Source organism: Caloenas nicobarica, chromosome 3, assembly GCF_036013445.1.
Source record: "Caloenas nicobarica isolate bCalNic1 chromosome 3, bCalNic1.hap1, whole genome shotgun sequence".
In the NCBI taxonomy this organism is placed as follows: domain Eukaryota; kingdom Metazoa; phylum Chordata; class Aves; order Columbiformes; family Columbidae; genus Caloenas; species Caloenas nicobarica.
Window position 1 is genome coordinate 77,031,070 of NC_088247.1, and position 20,495 is coordinate 77,051,564.

Genomic DNA, 20,495 nt, shown 5'->3' on the forward strand with positions numbered 1-20,495 from the left:
CATCACTGTCAATCACAGGAGCAGAGTGTGTTTGTGTAAATAAATATGTATCCAGATGTCATCTTATTTCCCTTTTTTTCCTTCCTCTCCCATGGCAAGTATTGAATTTTTCATCTGTCATTCTGCTTTTATATCTATCTTTTTTCTTTTTTTTTGAGAAGCTGCCTGGAAAAAGGAAGATAAGGGAAGCGAAGCCTTCTCAGGAATTATTTCAGGCAGAGAAAAACAGTGATATTCTAGTGTTCACAGGCAGAGGCTAATGAGAATTTGTCCACTGTCTTGCACTCTAGGGAAGGGACCCCACCAGCCCAGGTGTTACTTTAGGGAGTGGTTACCATGTGGTGTTACACTCCAATGCAGATCAGTAGTTGCCTTGCAGGATGTGCTGCTGCTTGAACAGTCTTAAGCTCAGGCTTCTGTCTTCCCTCAAGCCAAGTGTCACAGTTGGGCTCCAAGCTCTGTCTGTCTTTGCTGTTGCTGCAGTTCTCTCTTCTCACACATATCTCACAGCAGAAACCACAACCATCTGTTCTTTAAGACAAGGATGCATTCTGTACTTCAGCTGTTTCTTCTTGTTTTTATTTTAAATGGGAGAGTAAAAAATTCTAGGTGATCAGTGCTGGCAGAAAGGCATTCATATAACAACACTTGATTACCATGCTGAAAATAACTTTGACCATTTAATCTGGGGAAATGTGTCCCTGCGTAGGATCTCTGTGTCAGCAGCTCTGTTTTTCACTGGCTGAAGTACTTCGCTTGTTTTTCTCTCATCAGAGATTGCTAGCAAAACTCATGATTTACTGTTCCAGCTATTTTGGTAATTTCATAGAAATCTGAAATAAGCCTCATGAACATTCAGAATGGTAGGCACACGGTGAATCTAATTCTAACCTTTTGGTTTTGGCTCAGCCTTGACTTTTGGGGTTCTCGTCAGCACTCATCTTGGTTGTACTTTTTTTAACAGCTAGGTAGTTCTCTGAAAACTATTAGTTGGGCACTTCTTCTGGAAGGAACAATAGATTTGAAGCAGCCTAGATACCACAGCCTTAGGAGTTGATTGGACTTTAGTACTGGATGGTGACTGCATCCTTTTTTATTCTGGAAACCCGTACTTGTTTGATCATCCAGAGTAATAGGTGTTTTCATTGGTCAGCTTTCTGTAGTGATTTGTTTCTGCTTTTGGATTCCCTCCCGATTATGTCACATGAGATGAGGGATAAACTAATATATTAAGTGGTATTTATATATTTTATTTTACTTTTGTAGCATGTTCTAGTCCATTATGATTTCAAAATGACAATTTACTCTTAATGGATTATACAGATCTGTATAATTTCAGTCTTGCATTACTCAACTGTAAAATGGTTGCTGATTGAAAATATCAATAGGCTAACACCTTTTTGCTGATAATTGAGATCAGTTTATAGTCTTTTGACTGTTTTTCAGGAAGACATACATTGCTTTGTATTTGCTATGATTTGAAAGTTATTCTGATAACCATATGACTAAGGCTGAATTCTTTCTGTAGCAAGGCTACCTGAAAACCAGGTGTAACAGTACATTATTTAGGCTGACAAATGGCAACCTTCATGGTTATTAAAGATAAAAAATATAAGCTGTTCAGTCAAATAAGAAGTGTAACAATGGCAGTTGGGTGTTCTTTTAGTATTTGTAACAGGTCTAGTCATGCTGAACTCAGACTGTCTCTAGGTTTTGCTTGGCCTAAGTTGTACACCAGTAATTTCCGTGTGCAAAAATATTTGGATTAGATATCTGTTAACCTCTTTCTTTACTTGGAATTCTTTGCATTTAAAGTCCATTATTGTTCAGCAATTCCTGTCACGTGAGTCTTGGGATGGATGCACTAGCATTCAGTGAATGCTGAATTAAAAATTCTTTTTCAGAGTGGCAAAATGTTTGGAGAGTGTCGGAACACAAACACTTTTTTGTATGTTTGTTTGGAGTCCATGTGGGGACCTTTTGTTAAACGTATATGAGAAATATCTTGCACTTCACAATGTTTGATAGGCTTCCAGATCTTAACGTACTCAAGGCGCAAGTATATTGGCTGTCACTACTCCTCCATGGGTCTATAGACAAGTGCAAATTTGGCTTATCTCCTTTCTGGCTTAAATGACCAAGTTTCATTTGAAGTAGAGAAAATGATCCTGAAAGTTTAAATTGTTTTCATAGGCAAAACAAGGATTTGGGATCAGCTGAACATTAATGATATATTCAATATGCTTATAAAAATGTGAAGACACTCTCTGGATCACTGCTACTTTTGAATTCTTGGTGGTAGTGTTTATTAAATAAGGAGAAAGAGTGGAAATACAAAGCACTTCTGACCACCCACTAAAAGTCTTTTTTTTTGGTACTACTGCTTCTAGATGGCCTTACAGAATGATATGTCTGGTTTAGACGTATTTTCCAAGGTGCCACTGAAGGAAAATCCAGTTCCTTATACTGACACACTTCTGCTTGTTGTACAGAGATTTGTTAAAACAGATGGAAAAGGATGGGACGTACAACAAGGGCATATTATGTATATAGATTTGTCTTCATCTTTCTGCTTTCTCTACCTCCCTTTCTGATGTGCAGGCATATATGTGTTCTAATCCCATTCAGTTTTTAAAGACTGATTCTGCCATTATTTTGAGACTAGGCTTACTAAATGTGAGACTGTTGAGTGAGACATTAGGCAGGGTCTTAAGCTGCCAAAATCACTTGGAGTGGGAAAAAAGATAGATGTGCACACCTTCCTGTGGTTGACAGTGGTTTTGCTTGCTCAGAGAGCGGTAATGTTTGCTTTATAAAATCTTGTTTTGTAGACTGGGAGAAGAGGAAGGACTCCTACAAATGCAATAATGGTATGTAATATTTCCTCTCAGAGTGGTTGTAATCCTAGCAGGTTTCTACCAAATTTGTAATGTATATATTTTTCTGTAGTGGTCCAAGGGATAAAACAACACCCTTTTGGTGTTTTAGTGTAACAGTTGCTACTTGTACCTGTTAGGAGTCAAAGTAAAATTACTTCAATATAGAGGAGTGTAGGTGAAGAAAAAAATGTATGTGGCCTGTCAAAGCAGATCAGCATATATAATGGCAAATATATAAACTGGAGTCTGTTGGTTCTCAAAGTAAATCAATGTGCAGATTGAGAATTCTCTCCTAGTTCTGCAATATCTACGAGTGTAAATAACTAAGATTATATCCTTATACAAATTGATAATTATCACATAGATAAGGTTTACTGGATATGGGCATACTGGAAATGGGAAGATATTTATGAAACATTTTACGAGAGGACAACAACACTAATCATACATGAGCTTTTGCAAGTTCACTAGGGAATTTATATTCAAAATGGGGGATGGACAACTCACCATTTCAGACAAACTTCTAGTTATTTACTTTAATTTACTAAGCATCTGTGGATAAAATTCTGTCAAATATTAATGAGTAATATTTGTGTCTTAGCCCTGGAATGCTGGGTTGAAAAAGAAGACTTAAAAAAAAAAAACTTTTTCTTTTCTTTTTAGGGGACAGGTCATTAACATGCGATACCTGGAATATTTTGAGAAAATTCTTCAGTTTATTAAAGATAGGATCCTTGTTTATCATGGGTAAACTACTCATATTTTTTTCCATGCTTCATTCCCCTGGTAATACTGATTTGAAATTTACATAATATTCATTTCAGAAAGTCTGAGGGATATTTTCTTAATTTAGTATGTTCTAGTTTTCTTACAATCTATAATTGTCTTATTTCCTACTGGAAATGCAAAATCCTGTTCATAGCCACACAAAGAAACTTAAACTAATAGGAAGAAACGTTGCAAATTACAGTATACCTAGAAACTAATAATGGTGTTGAATTCGTACCCACGGTTTTGGCATCAGTTGGATTTCAATTATTTCTAAAAAATATGATTTATTGAAGATGGTGTGTTTCTTCCTGGTAGAATACAGTTTATCTGAATAGTGAGATTAATAAATAGTAGGAATGAGGAAAAAAGAGAGAAGACGACATGGAAGGTAATTTTAATTGAAACAAGTGGTTTTAAAGGAGCAGAGAATCTTTGCTGCCTGTTACATAGACAAATTGGTAGACAGTTTGCTGGAACAGAAGACAGTTGTAGAATCTCGAATGAAAGAATATGACTAAAGGTAATCTGAAAATTGAAGTTGACATCTATTTCAAACTTTGATCATTTTTTTAATGAGTAAAATGTCTTCCCCACCTGCGGCTCATTTGTGGCAACATTGTTCTGATAAGGTCAAAATTTAAGAAACTCTTGTAGCTTTAAACCCTCTAATTTTTCTTTGACTTGCTAACTTTTATTAAATCTTGAGTTCTGGTTTTCAATCTCATTATGCTACTTAAATATAAAAAAATTAAAGTGCAGAAAATCCTTATAACAGTTGAAAATATTTAAGTTTGGGAAAATCTATGCTAGTTGCTGAAGATACATAAGTTCTGTAGTAACTGTGAAGTCTGTCCTCTATTGGGAGGAAATTTGTTCAAAGTGAGCCAACAGCATTTGACCTTAAACCAGAGCAATTTGTGCTGTGAGATTTTTTTTTAATTGTTCTTAAAATCTGGGTACAGTAATTAATAAATATTAGAGCACTAGTTCAACAGGTTTCCTCACGGTCCAGCTGTGCCTGCATTTGTAGTATTTACACACCTTTAAGGCTACACAGATGTGTATATTTTGAGAAGAATCTTTCTAACATTACCTCCATTCTTCTTCCATCTTTCCTGATCAACAACCCCCTGCCCACATGCGCTCATTCAAACACATAAGTAAGATAAACTTGAAGTTGAGTTTTGAAGCTGAAAAAAAATAAGCAGAGCTCATATAGAAGGAAATGACTGTTTGAAGAATAGGAGATCATGTTGGCCAACTATTGAAGGAACTAATTTTCAGAAGAGAAATCATTAAATGACTTTCAAGAATTTATTCTACTATGGCTGATTAGGCTAAACCTAGATGGATTTCCAGAAGTGCTACATGTGTTCAACCATTATGATTCCATATTTTTTTTTCCAGTGCTAATAATCCAAAAGGACTATTAGAGGTTCGAGAAGCTTTGGAAAAGGTACATAAAGTAGAAGATCTTCTTCCCATAATGAAGGTAAATTAAAGGGAAACTTCAAAATGTGATGAAAACAATAAAAACATATTCGGGGACATATCCAGTTCCTCAGAATATAACCGTTGTCTTAAGAGGAATACCTGGAAACACTAACTCAAGTTATTTCAAATGTGCATATGTAGGGTATTACCTTCCTTTTGATAAATGCAGATGTGTGATGTATATTTGAAAGGCTTGGCCTAACTGTGAACTGGTGAAGAAATGATGGTAAAACAAAATGTTGAATGTAATTCTTTGAAGTCAGCCTTATCTACCGGGAGGGTTTCTGGTCAGATCCACCATAATGGCCTCACTTTATGCCTGTGCAGTATGGAGGAAAAAATTAAAGATGTGTGTCTGAAGGATTAGGAACATAGAAGCTCTTTCTACCAGAGGTTCATTGGTGCAGGGCAGTATGTGGTGGGACTGGCAGGAGGAAGTGGGGGAATAGTTGCCCTTAGTGACTGATAGCTAATCTGAAATGAAATCTTGGTTTACATTCTTGTGCTTTGGAAGACTGTCAGAAAAGGAGTGGGGAAACCTGCAGGTTTTCTTCTTGCCGGTAATGGTCTTCTTAGAAAGGCTTTAGATATATGATGTGCAAAATGATTTGTACTCTTAAGTAATAAGGCTTGACCTGAGTTTAAGTAAAAGGTCCTTCTGTTTTTCCACTCCCTCAAATTAATCTAGGATGAGCAGTATGTGATTATTTGGGTTTGGGGAAACACTGTTACAAAGTGTCTTGTCTAAAAGATTTGACGGTATTTTATTAAGAATAAAATAAAATTTGGGAAGAAACATTCATTCTAGAGACAAACTCATTGATTTCCTGTTGGGTGTGTCCACATTTGCAATTCCATAGCTGAGCAGAGCTGATGGATTGCCATAGAACAGAGCTCTCTGAAGACAGGTTGCTGCTACTACTAATAGACTGTCGGGTCTGGATTTGCTCATGGTGGTAGCACTCACTCACTCACTCACTTGTGCACTACTGCTATTTTTACAGAAGCTACACAGCTCCAGCACAAACTTTTTTCTATGGGTTTTTTTTAGTATGCATGACTAATGTAAGTGTCTTCAAAGAACATCCCATAATTCCGGAGGTCTTTTTTATATTACTGTCTTGCTCTTGGCCTTGAAAGATGAAGCCAAGTGCATACTAAGTGAAGCTAAACAAAAACTTGTGACTAAGAGGTAGTAGATGTTAGGGTGGATAGAAAATTAAGTGTTCCCTACTGGCGCAAATGTGCAAATAGGGCCCTGTGGAGCACCTGATATGACTACTCTTGAATTGTAGGCCAGAAAAATTGCACTTTGTGGAGTTAAAAATACACGTTGTTTCAAGAGGATGATGAAAATGTATAAACATAGTGGACTATACATGACTTATTTCAAAATAAATGTCTGAACTGGCAGCAAATATTCTTCCTGGTTTTTGTAACCTGTGTATTTTGCTCTGGTTCGAATCTCCTGTAGCCCATTCCAAATTGTATTGAAGTGGAATGCTGTTTCTCATTAGAGACTTTTAGATTTGTTTCTTTAAAATAAATGCAGATTATCTTCAAATAAAACATCCTGGATCACGAGTTCTATTTTAAAATAAATAATTGCCTGAGTAATTCATTCAATACTATTGCATGATAGTCATTAATAGTGCCTGTATAAAATGAATGTCTGCTAATATTGATGCCGTTCTCTTATTTGGGTAGCTGGGGAATGTTGTATGTCAAAAGCTGGCCTTTTGGCTTTACTTAAATACAGTTTTTCCTGGTTTATACAACTCTTTGGCTACAGTATTGCACTTAGATAATATAGCTTTTTAAAATTCTTTGTGATATTTTTCCTTCTGATGAAGATAAACATTAATTGGAACTGGATCACAGTTAAGAAATTGCTGCTGTGAGATGTATTCTGGGGTCCACACATAGACTAATGCACCTCCTTCTTGGTGTAAACACAAAACAGGCTCTCAATTTCTGGTTTTGCATTTACATTGTTACGCCAAAGCATTACTATCAACATACAATTTGGGAGAAATCTGTACAATTGCTTTATACAGTTGCTTCTCCTAAATAGTGCCACTTTAATTAAGTAGTTATAAAGTTGAATGTCAATATGCCTCATTCAATATTTGTCATTTCCATTCAGTAGGAAATAAAGGATAGATGAAATAATGTAGTTGACACTAATTCTTTGTCCTGTTCTCTCAGTTTGTCCATTTTCATTTCTGCTCCACATATTTTAGATGTTTCTAAACAATAGCTGGGCATTCTATGTTCGTTCTAATACCACTTTTTTTCTTTTGCAAGCAGTTTAACAGTAAAACAAGAGATGGTTTTACTGTGAACACTAAAGTCCCCAGCCTCAAGGATCAAGGGAAAGAATATGATGGATTCACAATTACGATAACAGGAGATAAGTACGTTTGCTATTTTCAGGGGTTCACGTACATTAAGTAATGATGAAGCATTAGCAATTAATTTTTTCAAATGCCATTTCTACTTGCATAAAGTAGGTTTTTTTTTTCACTAGTGACATTTTTGTAAATAACTAAAAAATGTGTTCATTTGAGGACTTCTGATTCCTGTTGTGTTCCCTAACAAAGAGGGAATATGGATAACATTGACGGAGTAGGCCCAGTTGAGATGATTCCCTAACATACAGCACAAAAGTGAAGAGAGACCTTGTTATTCATCTTAGAGCACAAAATGCCTAAAGGGGAAAAATCTCAGAAATCTCAGTCTTTATCCATGACAACATACATTTCTTGTTGTATGACCTTGTTCATTAGGGTGACTGAAAAGTCCTGACTGGAAACTTCTGTGATCTAAGAATGGAAGAGACTCTCTTCTGTTTGGAGTTTTGGCTTTTTTAATGTTTATTTTTGAGATGTTTGCAGACCTTCTATCTGCAAATGCCAACTTAGATAGTACCTGAATGTATGAGGTTACAAACAGGAGGCTTTAGGCCACTCATTGGGTGAGGTAGTAAATTTCTCACTTCATGGATACTGGCTTCTTGTTCTCCTGAAGAATGAGCAATAATCTGAGGCTCAGAAGCTCTGTCTTACTACTAACTGAAAATTTGACTTATATGTTTTAAAATTCTATGCATTGGAAATTTTTCCCAAAACTTGTATGCTTCCAATGAGTGGCATGGAAGCCAAACTTCTCTTTTATAATAGAATGTTAATGTATCTCTTGGTTTTTAATTTTGCATTCTAAATCATATGCCTGTACACAGTGAAATGGCATTCAATATATGGCCTCACTGTTTGGGGGAAAATATTTTGGTGTCAGTAAAATGATCTAACATTGTTCTGCACAAACTTTGTTCTGTATCAGTCAGTCTGTTTTGATCCATAGTTTGTAACTATCCTTTTATACCAAAACATTTTGGTAGTTTAAAAGTTAACAAAACTACACTTTACAGTCCATAGAAAAATCTCAAGCCCATGAAGATATTTACTTTTTTTTTTTTTTACCTACACTTTGAGTGAAACACTAATGCTTGTCAGGTATTCTTCAATTGAAATACTTCATCTGTGTTTAGACAGCAATCTTTACGTATTTTTTTCAGACACACAACAGGACAAAATGTTTTTAACTCAGTGGGGGTTTTTTGTGTGTGTGTGGGGGGGGTTTTTTTGGTTGATGTTTTTTGTTGGTTTTTTTTTTTTCCTAAAAGGGAGGCAGTGCACATTATATCCAGTTTAAGGAAAAATTATAGGGAAAAGGTTATGATGTGCTGTTTAACTGTAGTACATCTGTAACTCACTCTGGATATTAGATTATGTATCAAGTTCTGTTCAAAAAAATTCTTACCTCCTTTTTTGTTTCATCTACTTGATAGGGTGGGGAACATACTATTTTCAGTAGAAACTCAGACAACAGAAGAGAGAACACAGCTGTATCATGCAGAAATAGATGCACTATATAAGGATCTAACAGCTAAAGGAAAAGTTCTAATTCTGTCTGCAGAGCTGGGGGTAAGGCTGTTTTAATGGAAATTAGGGATTCCTTGATAAAATTTGATTATGTTTTTATACCTTCTGTTTAATAGTCCTTGTTCTAATAACTTTTGAAAGGGATCTTAAGTAATAAAATCGAGTTCGTTTAAACCCAATTACAACAAATACCATAAGCAGTTGCCATAATTCTGTTACTTCAAAATTTGATATGCTTTGCTGCAGTTATAGAGAGTCCAGACAAGATCTCAATATCAGTGTGTTCCTTTTTCTTTTTCATCCCCTCCCTATTTTATTTATTTTTGTCACGGGTCTGTGTTCACTGTTTCATCATCCTTATAAGCTCTGCTTAGGATTTGGCTCATGGTGGCTACATAGAAGATGGGAAGCAACACAAATTCATGACAAGCACTAGAATTGTGTTTGTGTTGATTATTAGTATTGCAATGAGAGTCTGACTACATTTGAGCTTGTGCTTTCCATTTCTCAACCTTTAACAATGTATCTGAAGTAAGTTTCAGCTAAATTATAAAGATATAACAAAACAATTTGCTTAACCATCTTTTGATCAGACTTCAACTTCTCAGCTTGACATTTTTCGCATTTGAAATGGTTCTGTAAGACTTTCCAATATGTATTCCTTTATATGGTATTACCTGGCTATTAAATTTTCTTTAATTCACTTTTTTTTCCCCTTGCTTAGGAAGTAGATGCTGTTTGCAACTTGATCCTATCATTGGTTTATTACTTCTATAATTTAATGCCACTTTCCAGAGGATCTAGGTTAGTGATTGTCTTTATTATGTCTTGTTATTTTGGATGCACGCTGTAAATGTCCATTTGTTGCAGTATCTTAATATATTTTAAATATTAAAAAAGCTAAAAAAAGCTCTGGGTTGAGCTGTGTGTCCTGCACAGTCTCTCATTTTGTGCTGTCTTGATGGGTACTGACTTCATACTGTTTTGAAAGCTAGTTTGTAATTGCTGATGGTAACTATTCATAGCTGCATGTATTTTTAAATTTATGAGTAGTTGGTATTTATAGACTTTAGCTCACAGATTGAAAAGTGTCATTTTTAAATTATAATGCTGGAGTTCTTAATCCATATTATGCCACTGTAATGTCATTCAAGAAGGTTTATCAAAACACGTTTGAGATTAAATGTACTTTGAGATAAGTTATTTTAAGAAAATACACTAAAATATTATTTTAGTAAATTATTGCAACTGTTAGGGTCACCAAATGAAACCCTAGAATAAAGTCCTATATGTTGCAGATCTCTTCAACTGAAATTCTAGTTTAATTCAAACCTGGCTACATCTAAGTCTATTATGAATCTCTGTTCCACAAAGCACTTAAGGTCTTTAAACTTATTATTAAATACAGTTCAGTAGAAAATAAAACGTTTAAAAATCCTGATACTTCATTTTTATAATCAGACTTTGATCTTATAGAATGTAAAAATTAACAGATCTGTCTTGAGTTTCACAATTTAAAAAAATTAAGTTAGATTTTTTTAAAAAGTTAAGTGACTGAACAGCTTTACCGTGCCTGTAGCTCTGTATCACTAGAGTTCATAAACTCTTGTGGGCTACAGCTAAGCTGCTTGGGAACAGGAGTTTGCTTTGTGTTTAGCTCTGTGGAGTCTTAAGAACTTGTAAGTCTGAAATTATGATTCTGACTACTGTAGAAACAGTGCTCTTCAGTATTCAGACTCCATAGGATCATAGCTTCATTCCAGTGGTGTTGGAAGGTAACAGTGGTTGCACTTTTTAAGTGTTTCATGCTTGGTTTTACTTCTAAAATAAAGTAACTAGCACTGTAATTTCTACTAACCTTCTGTGAAACAATACTATATCCTGTTTGTTTTGTAGACTAAAATAGCATTATGGAAAGACTTACTGTACTTCGTTTGTTTGATTTTTTTTTTTTTTTTTTTTTTTTCCTTAGTGTGATAGCTTATTCAGTGATCATGGGAGCACTAATGGCAAGTGGAAAAGAAGTATCAGGAAAAATCCCTAAAGGAAAGGTAAGTATCAGAATACACTGGTTCAGCCTTGATGGAGGAAGCAATACTTGTAAATGCAAGGAAGGAGCTGTAAGAATGAAGAGAAGTTGCACACATGTTTACTGAAGATGAGTTAGCTGCATCCTAGGGTGTTCACTGAAGAAAGAGCAACTTTCCCTTTTGTTCTAGAAAGCCCTGACAATAAGTTTGTCCTTTCAGTATAATAAACTCCTAGCAGCTTTTAAGAGCAAACTGCCGTTGCTTAGTAGCAAGAAAGCTCCTTTTCAGTATGCCGTTAAGCCAGTATCTTCACCTTTCTGTGGGAGTTCAAGCTAAGGTGAAAGACTTAGGTGAGTTTTCTTATGCATCTTCTTAGGTCTCAATAGGGTAGTGCATTTTGCTGACTGATTTTATGCAGGCAAGCAGAGTTTTGGCATTACTAACAAGGAGGATTTCTGACTTGAAGGAGGCTTTGGGGACATTTTTATATTTGAGGATTTTTCCTGAAACAGAGTTGCATGAATTGGAACAAACCATTTTTTAGAGAAGTTTTCACCATCGGGAAGAAATTTTTTTCCCCAGTTGAATGAAACTGGGATTTTGGTTTGGTTTGTGTTTTTGCCAGATTCCTTAGAAGGGTATTTCTGGTCCCAAGCATATGACAGCATGCGTTATCAGACTACTTTGAAGACAAAGGTGCCCAGCAGTCAAGAGTCCTGTTACTGCCTGGCAGGTCAGTCAGTAGCCATGGCCAGTGTAGCTTCCAGTATCAGTTTTGGTGGGGTGTGCAGACCCACAGAGAGTTTCAGTGCCTTCTATGCATGCTGACTTCCAAACCGGTGATGAGGGACAAAGTAGTCTGGGCACATACTAGTTAGTAAGCTTACTCCTGTCTTACCAAGAACCACAGTTAGCATGCTCTCAGAATCCTTCCTTGAATGCAGCCAAAGTTCACTGAACCACAGACTCGTCAGCTTAAATGTTTCAGTACTAGTGAACCAACTGTTTTTGACTGAATGTCATTCTGCCGAAAACTTATTTTCATCTGTAGACATGAATTTGCACAGAGTTCTTGGCTATATGTCGTCAAGCTTATCTGAAAACCCACTGTGGAAAGAAGTAATACAGAGTCTGGGAAGTCCAATATCTATCTAGCAATCATGTGACACAATATTTTGCAGAATACAGTCTATAGAAATGAGAAATATCCCAATTTTATTTGGATATTGTAATAAAGGGCTGAAGACAGTCAATATTTTCTGGCACTGACCCATTAGTATAAACATCTTGTAAAAAGATAAAAAAAATTAAATAACTGGATTTTGTTACAAAAGGATATGTTTTTAAAGTTGAATTTATGTGTTAAGAATATTTAAGGATTAGCTTCCTGAAATTAGAGAACTTAAAACTTCTCTAATTTCATAAGATCTTTTTTATTTTGTTGCATTTTCAGCTGGTTGATTTTGAAGCAATGACAGCACCAGGGTCTGAAGCTTTCAGCAAAATAGCAAGGAGCTGGATGAATCTAAAAAGGTAAATCTTTTTGTTCAGATGAGGGTGAGGAAATAAAATATGAAAGACTTTATATGAAAAATTTAAACCTATACTAAAAAATGCTACTTAAAAGTTAAGAGTTTAGTAAGTGATCCAATCTATTTTTTAACACTGTTTAGTGTTTACTTATTCTTTAGTGCTATTTTAATTTGAAGAATAAGTATATTCAAAGTAGATGGAAGTTTTGAATATACAGAACTTAATATAACTGCATGACTTTGTATGAAGCTTTAAAATTTTTATTTTCATATAAGTTGATTTTTTTTAATACTGAGCACATTAATTCCTTGTCAATATTATGAATCTGCTGCATTTGATGTGTCCCTTATTGGTTATTCTGCATACAAAATCTAAAAATTCGGTCAGAGACAAAACCAGTTTCAGCCTCCTTCAAGTCAGGGTCAAGACACTTAAAGGGTACTGAGAGAACTGGCCGATGCTCTTACAAGGTTGTCTATAATCTGTGAAAGGTTGTGCACATCTGGGGACATTCTTGGTGAATGCAGGAAAAGAAATCTTGCAACCACCTTCAAGAAGGCCAGAAGGACTAGTAGGTCGAGAGAGGTTCTCCTTCCCCTCTACTCTGCCCTGGTGAGACGTCATCTGGAATATTGTGTCCAGTTCTGGGCCCCTCAGTTCAAGAAGGACAGGGAACTGCTGGAGAGAGTCCAGCGCAGGGCCACAAAGATGATGGAGTGGAGCATCCCCCTTATGAGGAAAGGCTGAGGGAGCTGGGTCTCTTTAGCTTGGAGAAGAGGAGACTGAGGGGTGACCTCATCAATGTTTATAAATATATAAAGGGTGGGTGTCACGAGGATGGAGCCAGGCTCTTCTCGGTGACAACCAACAGTAAGACAAGGGGTAATGGGTTCAAGCTGGAACACAAGAGGTTCCACTTAAATGTGAGAAGAAACTTCTTCTCAGTGAGGGTGACGGAACACTGGAACAGGCTGCCCAGGGAGGTTGTGGATTCTCCTTCTCTGGAGACATTCAAAACCCGCCTGGACGCCTTCCTGTGTAACCTCACCTAGGTGTTCCTGCTCTGGCAGGGGGATTGGACTAGATGATCTTTCGAGGTCCCTTCCAATCCCTAACATTCTGTGATTCTGTGAAGGACAACCCAGGGAAACTATAGGCTGGTCAGCCTCACTTTGGTCCCTGGTAAAGCCATGAAGTGAGTCCTCTAGGAAAGTATTTCAGGGTATGTGAAGGACAAGGTGACTAGGGGCAGCCAACATGGCTTTACCAAATGTTGTGTGACCTAGTATGATTGCTTTCTGTGATAAAACAACGAGATTTGGTGATGAGAGGAGAGCAGTTGATGTTGCTTATTTTTACTTCAGCAGGTACTCCCTCAATACCTCATACCGAGACAGCACATTATGGTCTAGATGAGTGGACAAGGTAGATGGGTAAAAAGCTGTTTGGATAATCACATTTAGGGGGTCATCAGCACTTTAGACCACACCTAGAATACTGCGTCCTCTTTGGGGGAGGCTGCAGTGAAGACTGATAAACTGGAGCAAATTCAGAAGGGAGCCACCGTGATAGTCAGGGAGCTGGAGCACATGCCTTAACAGGAGTTAGCTGGGCTTGTTCAGCCTGGAGAAGGCTTTGACCTAACAGCAGCTTAGTGGTACCTGTGAGTAGTGAGAAATAGAGCTGGGCAGTGCTTGGTGGGATGGCAAAAGGCAACATGTGTGAGTTGAAACGAGGTTCAAACTGAGCATCATCTTTTCACCCTGAGGGCAGTCAAGCAGTGAAGCTGCCCAGAGAGGCTGTGCAGTCTCCATCCCTGAAGGTTTTCGAGACCTGACAGGATAAAGCCCTGACACCCTGGTCTGATTTACAGTTGACCTTGCTTTGAGCAGGATGTTAGATCGTGGACCTCCTGAGGTCTGGTACCACCTGAGTTACTCTGAGAGCCTGAGGAATTCTGCAGCTGCTGTTAGTGCTGAATATCTCACACCAGTTAGTGGTGTTTAACTTCATTATCGGTGGTTCTCAGCCTAGTGAATTTCACTAGACTATGAAATCTTTCTAAATGAAGAAGGCCATTAAGAAGACTCAAGGACATCTTTGTCAGACTCAGGTTAAAAATCTAAATGTAAATGTAGGAAAATTCAACTTTTGTTAAGGAGTGACATTTTTAAACTACAGTGTAGTAAGTTGTGTTTTTTTATTAAAAGTAGTCTGCACAAATGTTGTGACTTGGTTGTCTTTGAAACATAAAATATTTATGGTACACACAATTTTTTACTGTAAATCTAATTTATATACACTACTTCTTTCTTAATCCTCTGGGGTTTTTTGTATTTTTGGTTTGGTTTGGTTTTGGTTGGTTGGTTTTTTCCTCTCTAAAGACACATCTTTACCAAAGGGGAGCTTCTCTTTTGGAAGCAAAGTCAACTTAAGCCATTTCAACTCTACCTGTGAATTTGCGACCCTCTCAGATGTACTGTTGAAACTTTTGAGAATCCATAGCAAACCAGATCAGGGAACTGATTTGTGTTAAAAGTAACCTTGCCAAAACCAAAATTTATTTTTAACAGAGACCATTTCATAGCATAGTCCCACAGATAGTATTGCTGGCTCAAATGAGAGATGTATAATGGGTGAGGAATGAGCCAGAGTGGAGAAAATGCTAAAGTTGACTTTGCTTGATGCTGAGAAAAATATCTATAGAACCACAGCCCAAAAGACATGAAGTAATAATGTGAAGATAATTAACCTGAATGGCTAATTTGTCTGTGGTAGAAGAATAATAGTGGGAAAGGTAAGTAAGACTTGAAGCATTAAAGCAATAAAATTTTGTGTTAACTTCTGATACTTCCAAAGGCTTTTTCATGTAGTCATTATTTTTATACTGTATAATGAGTGAGAAGTCGTGAGAAGTAAGAGCTGGTTGTGGGCAACAGATTCTTGACTTCAGGTCCTAAATTTGTTGGAGAAGGGGATGAAGTGAAGTATAAGCTAATGTGTTAACTTCCAGGTAAATCATAAAACTCAGCGAAAGATAATTTTCTTTTTTTTTTCCTCGTTTTTCAGTATTTCACCTTCTTACAAGAGCCTACCATCAGTATCAGAGACTTTTCCAACCCTGAGAACGATGATTGAAGTACTAAATACAGATTCGTCTCATTGTCTAAAAAAAACTATAGTTGTTGTATAATTTATACGAATAAAAGGTGAAGAGGTACTGCTTCTTACATTATTTTGAAGAGGAAATTATGGTAAAAATGTTTGGGGTTTTGGTTTTTTTGTTTTGTTTTGGGTTTTTTGTTTGGTTTTGTTTTTTAATAGAGTAAACTTACTTGATCAGTTATCACTAGATTAACAGGAATCCTTCTGTGACCAAAAGGAAAGAAAGGAAAAAAGAAAAAAGAAGTAAAACAGCTGATTTATTGTATTGAGGTATACAGGAAATACAGTTGTTCAGAGGTGAAACCAAAGAGTAATAAAACTTCCCTCACAGTTATGATTGGAACATACTGCAGGTGAAAATTTATTTGGAAAAAAAAAAGTAATCTGCATTGGAGATACCACTATACTACTTCCTATTTGGTTTTTTGTTTGGTGGGTTTTTTTGTTTGTTTTTTTTTTCAAAGCTTCTGCCTTCTGCCTGGAAAACTTTGTGAGCCGTACATGTGTAAGTAATTGGTAAATGCACAGCCATTTCATATAATGCAATCCAGTGAAGGAACAGATGTCAGCTTAAAAGAATGGGTTTCAGGAAAACATCACTTGGAAACATAAACAAACAAATGACATTTTTGGAGTTAAGACTCTTGGTGAGTAAATGTCAGAAACATGGCAACTGTACATCAGTCTCCCTTCCCAAGTGTTCCTCGGTGGTGGTTGGCAGTAGGTACCATGGCATTGACAGTGTGTTGGGACAGCAGCTGGGGCTTCCTGAGGTGTTTTCGTCGGAAGGGCCCGGCAGTGCTCTGGAAATACAGGCTTCCTGCAAGGCAGGCCTAATGCAGCTCAAACAACATGGGCAGTACTGTGAACCAATTTCTGATTGTAATAGTGATGATATTTCTAGTGTGTCCTAACTGAATTATATTCATTTTAGCTTGAGCTCTGTGACTTTAGAGCTCTAGATCAGGTTAAGTGATTTCAGAACCAGCAAGAAACGGTGAGGCAAATGTCTGGTTTCCTCAGTGGTTTTGATCAACTTTTTTTTTTTTTTTCCTGCTTGAATATGCAGCATTTCAGAAAGTGTACAAGACTGTTCTGTTTTGGGTACAGCTTTTGGCTTGTTTAATACTGATGGTCTAAACTGAGATTATGTCGCTGTCGTCTTTTACACAAGTACTCTATTCTTTACTTTGCTTCCTTCCAGTTTTCCAGAGGTTAGGGCTTTGTTGGGCAATTGCAAATATCTGTCTTAACCATGTAATGTAAGATATGCTAAAGAATAAGTTACTTACCAAGGGAGAGGAGAGAGCACTCTGCATACCCCCTGTGTACCAATAGCAGTGGTGTGGTTGCTTTCTTCTGCCTACAGCACAGGGCAGTCTCAATCCCCTCTTTAATGAAGAAAGAAATGCAGGAAAGCATCAGGAATGCTGATATAGGTGACCTGCTTTAATAGTGGGACTGAAAACAGGGTGGATTTATTAAATGGAGGGTCTTCTTGATTATCCACACAAGTAATATCAAATTCAAAGTGGATTCTCTATATATGTGTGTGTATTTAAGTTTAGGGGGTGGGAAGTGTCACAAGGTTAGTTAGAAGCCGCAGTCAATACTGACATCCATTATAGGAAAAGCCCTGTTGATTTAAAGTTAGGTTTCTCTACTTGTTACCTTGATCACTGGCAGAATAGGACAGCCATGGGTAGCTAAAGACCTGAGTGTTTACACTTTTGAAAGATTTTCATTGAGATAGAAAATGAGTCCTGGAAAGTGGGTGCATACTACATCTACATGAGCAACCAATGCATCCCACCCAGTATGAGCAGCTCACTTGCCACACTATTTGCATTTCAGAGCTTTTACTTCTCTCTGCTTGTCTAGTTCGTGAACTGGCCGCTCATTGCTTTTGGAGTGCATGTGAGCAAATGCATCTTCCAGGTTGGATGTCTTTTGGATGAAACAATGTGTATTTTGAAACCTCTGCACTGTGAACGGAAACATGGTAAGTGGAGAAAATGAGAATCGCTTCGAAACTGTGCTCACGATTCAAATTAAACCAGTGGTGCACATATACCCTTGGGAAATATTTTTCATGCACTCTTAGACTATAAGATTGTATGTTGAAAATACAAGGGTAGGGAATGAATGTGCCTTCCTTGCACTTAATGCTTTTTATCATCTATTGCTGAAACAAATGTTGCTGTCTGTGTAGTAACTCTTCCTCCCTAAGAACAAGTGCTGTTACTTTATTAACTTTCTCCATGCTGAGGTGGAGTACTGTTAACCAGACTTGTAAGCACAGCAGAAACAATGTTGTACAAAGGCAGGGGATAGAATAGGAAGCAGATTTTTTTGTTAGATGTTTTTAATCCTGATTCTCGTATGTCTGACAGTAGGTCTAGAATCTATTTCAAAATTTGCACGAACTGTACTGGAGCTACAGTGATAACATGGTAGATTTGATTAAAAAATAGTGACCCAACTCCCAGCCAAGGGAAGAATATCTAATGTGAAATATCTTGAACTGTAGAAATCAACATTTGTTTTGCAAATATCAGAAAACAAGTGCTGTGCCCGTTTTTCCTAAAGCCTATTTTTCTCTTCACCTGTTTGTTTGCAGGGGAAATTATTAAGTAAGTTTAGGTACATATATCTGATCAGGGGATGCATTAGAGATGGGTGCCCAAAATGCAAGGAGATCTAGAAAACTGGGAAAACATCTGTTTGGAATCCAAGTTCTTAGTTATTAGTCAGCACTAATGCACTTGTAATGTTACTAAGCATTTGGAAGTATAGGTATAATTTTGAGTAAGTAATTCATCAGAAAAAAAAAATATAGAAGCAGAATTTCTTACGCAGACCTAAGGTTCATTAACCAAACCATGATAAAGGCAAATTTGACCACCTGTTTGGCTGGTACTAATGAGCATGCATTTTAGACTTTATTGATCAGAATTTGTGTAAAGGATGAAAGTAGGTGTTTCTTTCCATGTAAGAGGCTTGTGCATTTTCATTGAAAGCTGTTCAATTGTGACAAAGGTGTTTTCCCACCATTCTTTTGCTTGAATACCTTCCCTTTGCACACTGGAAATAAGCATGGTTTGCTCCTCTGGTGCCTTCTGTTTAAAGGTCTAGAAGTTTCAGAAACCTGTGGTAGCTTTCATTATGGAGGAAAGGAATTGTTGTTTTCTGCCTGCCTAATGGACAACCGGGAAGAGATGCCTAACTTTATGCCTTGATTGTATTCTAATAGTACAAACTTTCTTTTAAACCTGAAAGTTTTCTTTTACCTTGTATTATTAATTGAGAAAGGGGAAATCTGTGTTGGCAGCTAGAAAATAAGAGAAGAGGTTTCTTGTTTTAGGGATTAGACAAGAGGTGGAGGAAGAAGAAAATTCCCTGGACAAACAAACTGTGTACAGCTGTCCAGGTTTCCTTCTCATTTTCTGTACTCCTGTGATTGACTTCATACCCATCTTCCTGCTGACGGACAAAAAGATGATATTAATGGGCAATCAGGGAGGGTAAGGTGTAACATGTATTACACCTCTGTGAGTGTGTGTGTGCGTGTATGCATGTTTCAAAGGCTTGTTTTTCTGGGCATGATACAGATGACTAAGAAAGAAAACGAGCTCAAGTCAAATGCTCTCAAACAAGTTTAACAAACGGAACAGGATTATATAACTGGGCTGGTATGTGATGACTTGGAGAGCTCTTAATTACCGAAGAACCAATATGTGGAGAAATCTAATTATCATTTTCCATCCTCTTCTGTGTCATCGTAGACAGCTGGTCTAGCAATATCATTTGAACTCTTAAATGGGAACATTAATGTATTGCAGCCCCAACCATTTATCTGTTAAGAATAATATTAAATAAAGCAGAATGAGGAAAAAATAGGCTAAACAATGAAAACCCATTAATCTGAACCTCAATATTTTGTGACTTCATAATATATTTTGAAGATAATAAAAATCCCCCGTGCACCTACCTAGGACAAAAGGCAAAATAGATTTAGTTTCAAGATAAATCTTCTGAGATATTTACCTGTTTTGGCCACACTTGGTTTGATTTTTTTTTTTTTGGAAAGGAACTAAGCTTCCTCACCAAGGAGAGCTTGGGGGTCTTCTGGGAGTTTGGCAAAGCATTTGTTGAGGTACTACACAATAAGTTAGGATTTGGTACAGGAAAGGAGAGCACTTGTACAGGGCAGAGGAGCTGTCTGAAAGGGAGAAACAAGGTGGTGGGCTTCCAGGCAAGCTGAGGTTAGTAGTGTGGTTTGTTAATAAGGTTTGCAAGTTATGGAAAGTTTGGGTGTGTTAATAAAATGAAGCACAGAATAGCAGGAAAGGAGAACTCAACATTTGAAAGTACCTGAAATGATTTTATTGGATACAATTTCACCGAATTATTTTGTAATTTCCAGATACTGAGTTCCAAGTTTGTGTAATTGAAGTTGCAACTAATAAAATTCGCTATGATCAGACAGCTGTGGAAAAGACATATAGAAACCCTCGCACATGCTAGGAAAGATAGTCAAGGTTTTTTAAAAAGATGTTACACAGCTCTGATGGGGTGTCTGCTGCAATACTGATGTACTGGGGAGTTCTGGTGGACAACTCCAGTCACCCGTGGTCAATAAAGATGACTTCAGACAGCACCAAGCAGGGAGGAGGGCC

At 37.0% G+C, this 20,495-nt stretch overlaps 1 protein-coding gene across 4 annotated transcripts in view; it reads left to right on the top strand.

Annotated features, from left to right (window-relative positions):
- TTC13 (tetratricopeptide repeat domain 13) overlaps positions 1–15,864 on the top strand; it is a 41,987-nt gene extending 26,123 nt beyond the window's left edge. For 2 of the 4 annotated variants that reach the window (XM_065631258.1, XM_065631260.1), the window contains exons 16-23: positions 3,543–3,626; positions 5,058–5,142; positions 7,452–7,561; positions 8,995–9,130; positions 9,813–9,892; positions 11,061–11,139; positions 12,572–12,651; positions 15,721–15,864. In XM_065631258.1, the coding sequence (XP_065487330.1) occupies positions 3,543–3,626; positions 5,058–5,142; positions 7,452–7,561; positions 8,995–9,130; positions 9,813–9,892; positions 11,061–11,139; positions 12,572–12,651; positions 15,721–15,844 (778 nt within the window). In that variant the 3' untranslated portion in view covers positions 15,845–15,864. Of the gene's footprint in view, positions 1–3,542; positions 3,627–5,057; positions 5,143–7,451; positions 7,562–8,994; positions 9,131–9,812; positions 9,893–11,060; positions 11,140–11,743; positions 11,799–12,571; positions 12,652–15,720 lie in introns of those variants that run through there. The other 2 variants (XM_065631259.1, XM_065631261.1) reach the window with 2 other exon arrangements.
- Positions 15,865–20,495: the final 4,631 nt, after the last annotated feature.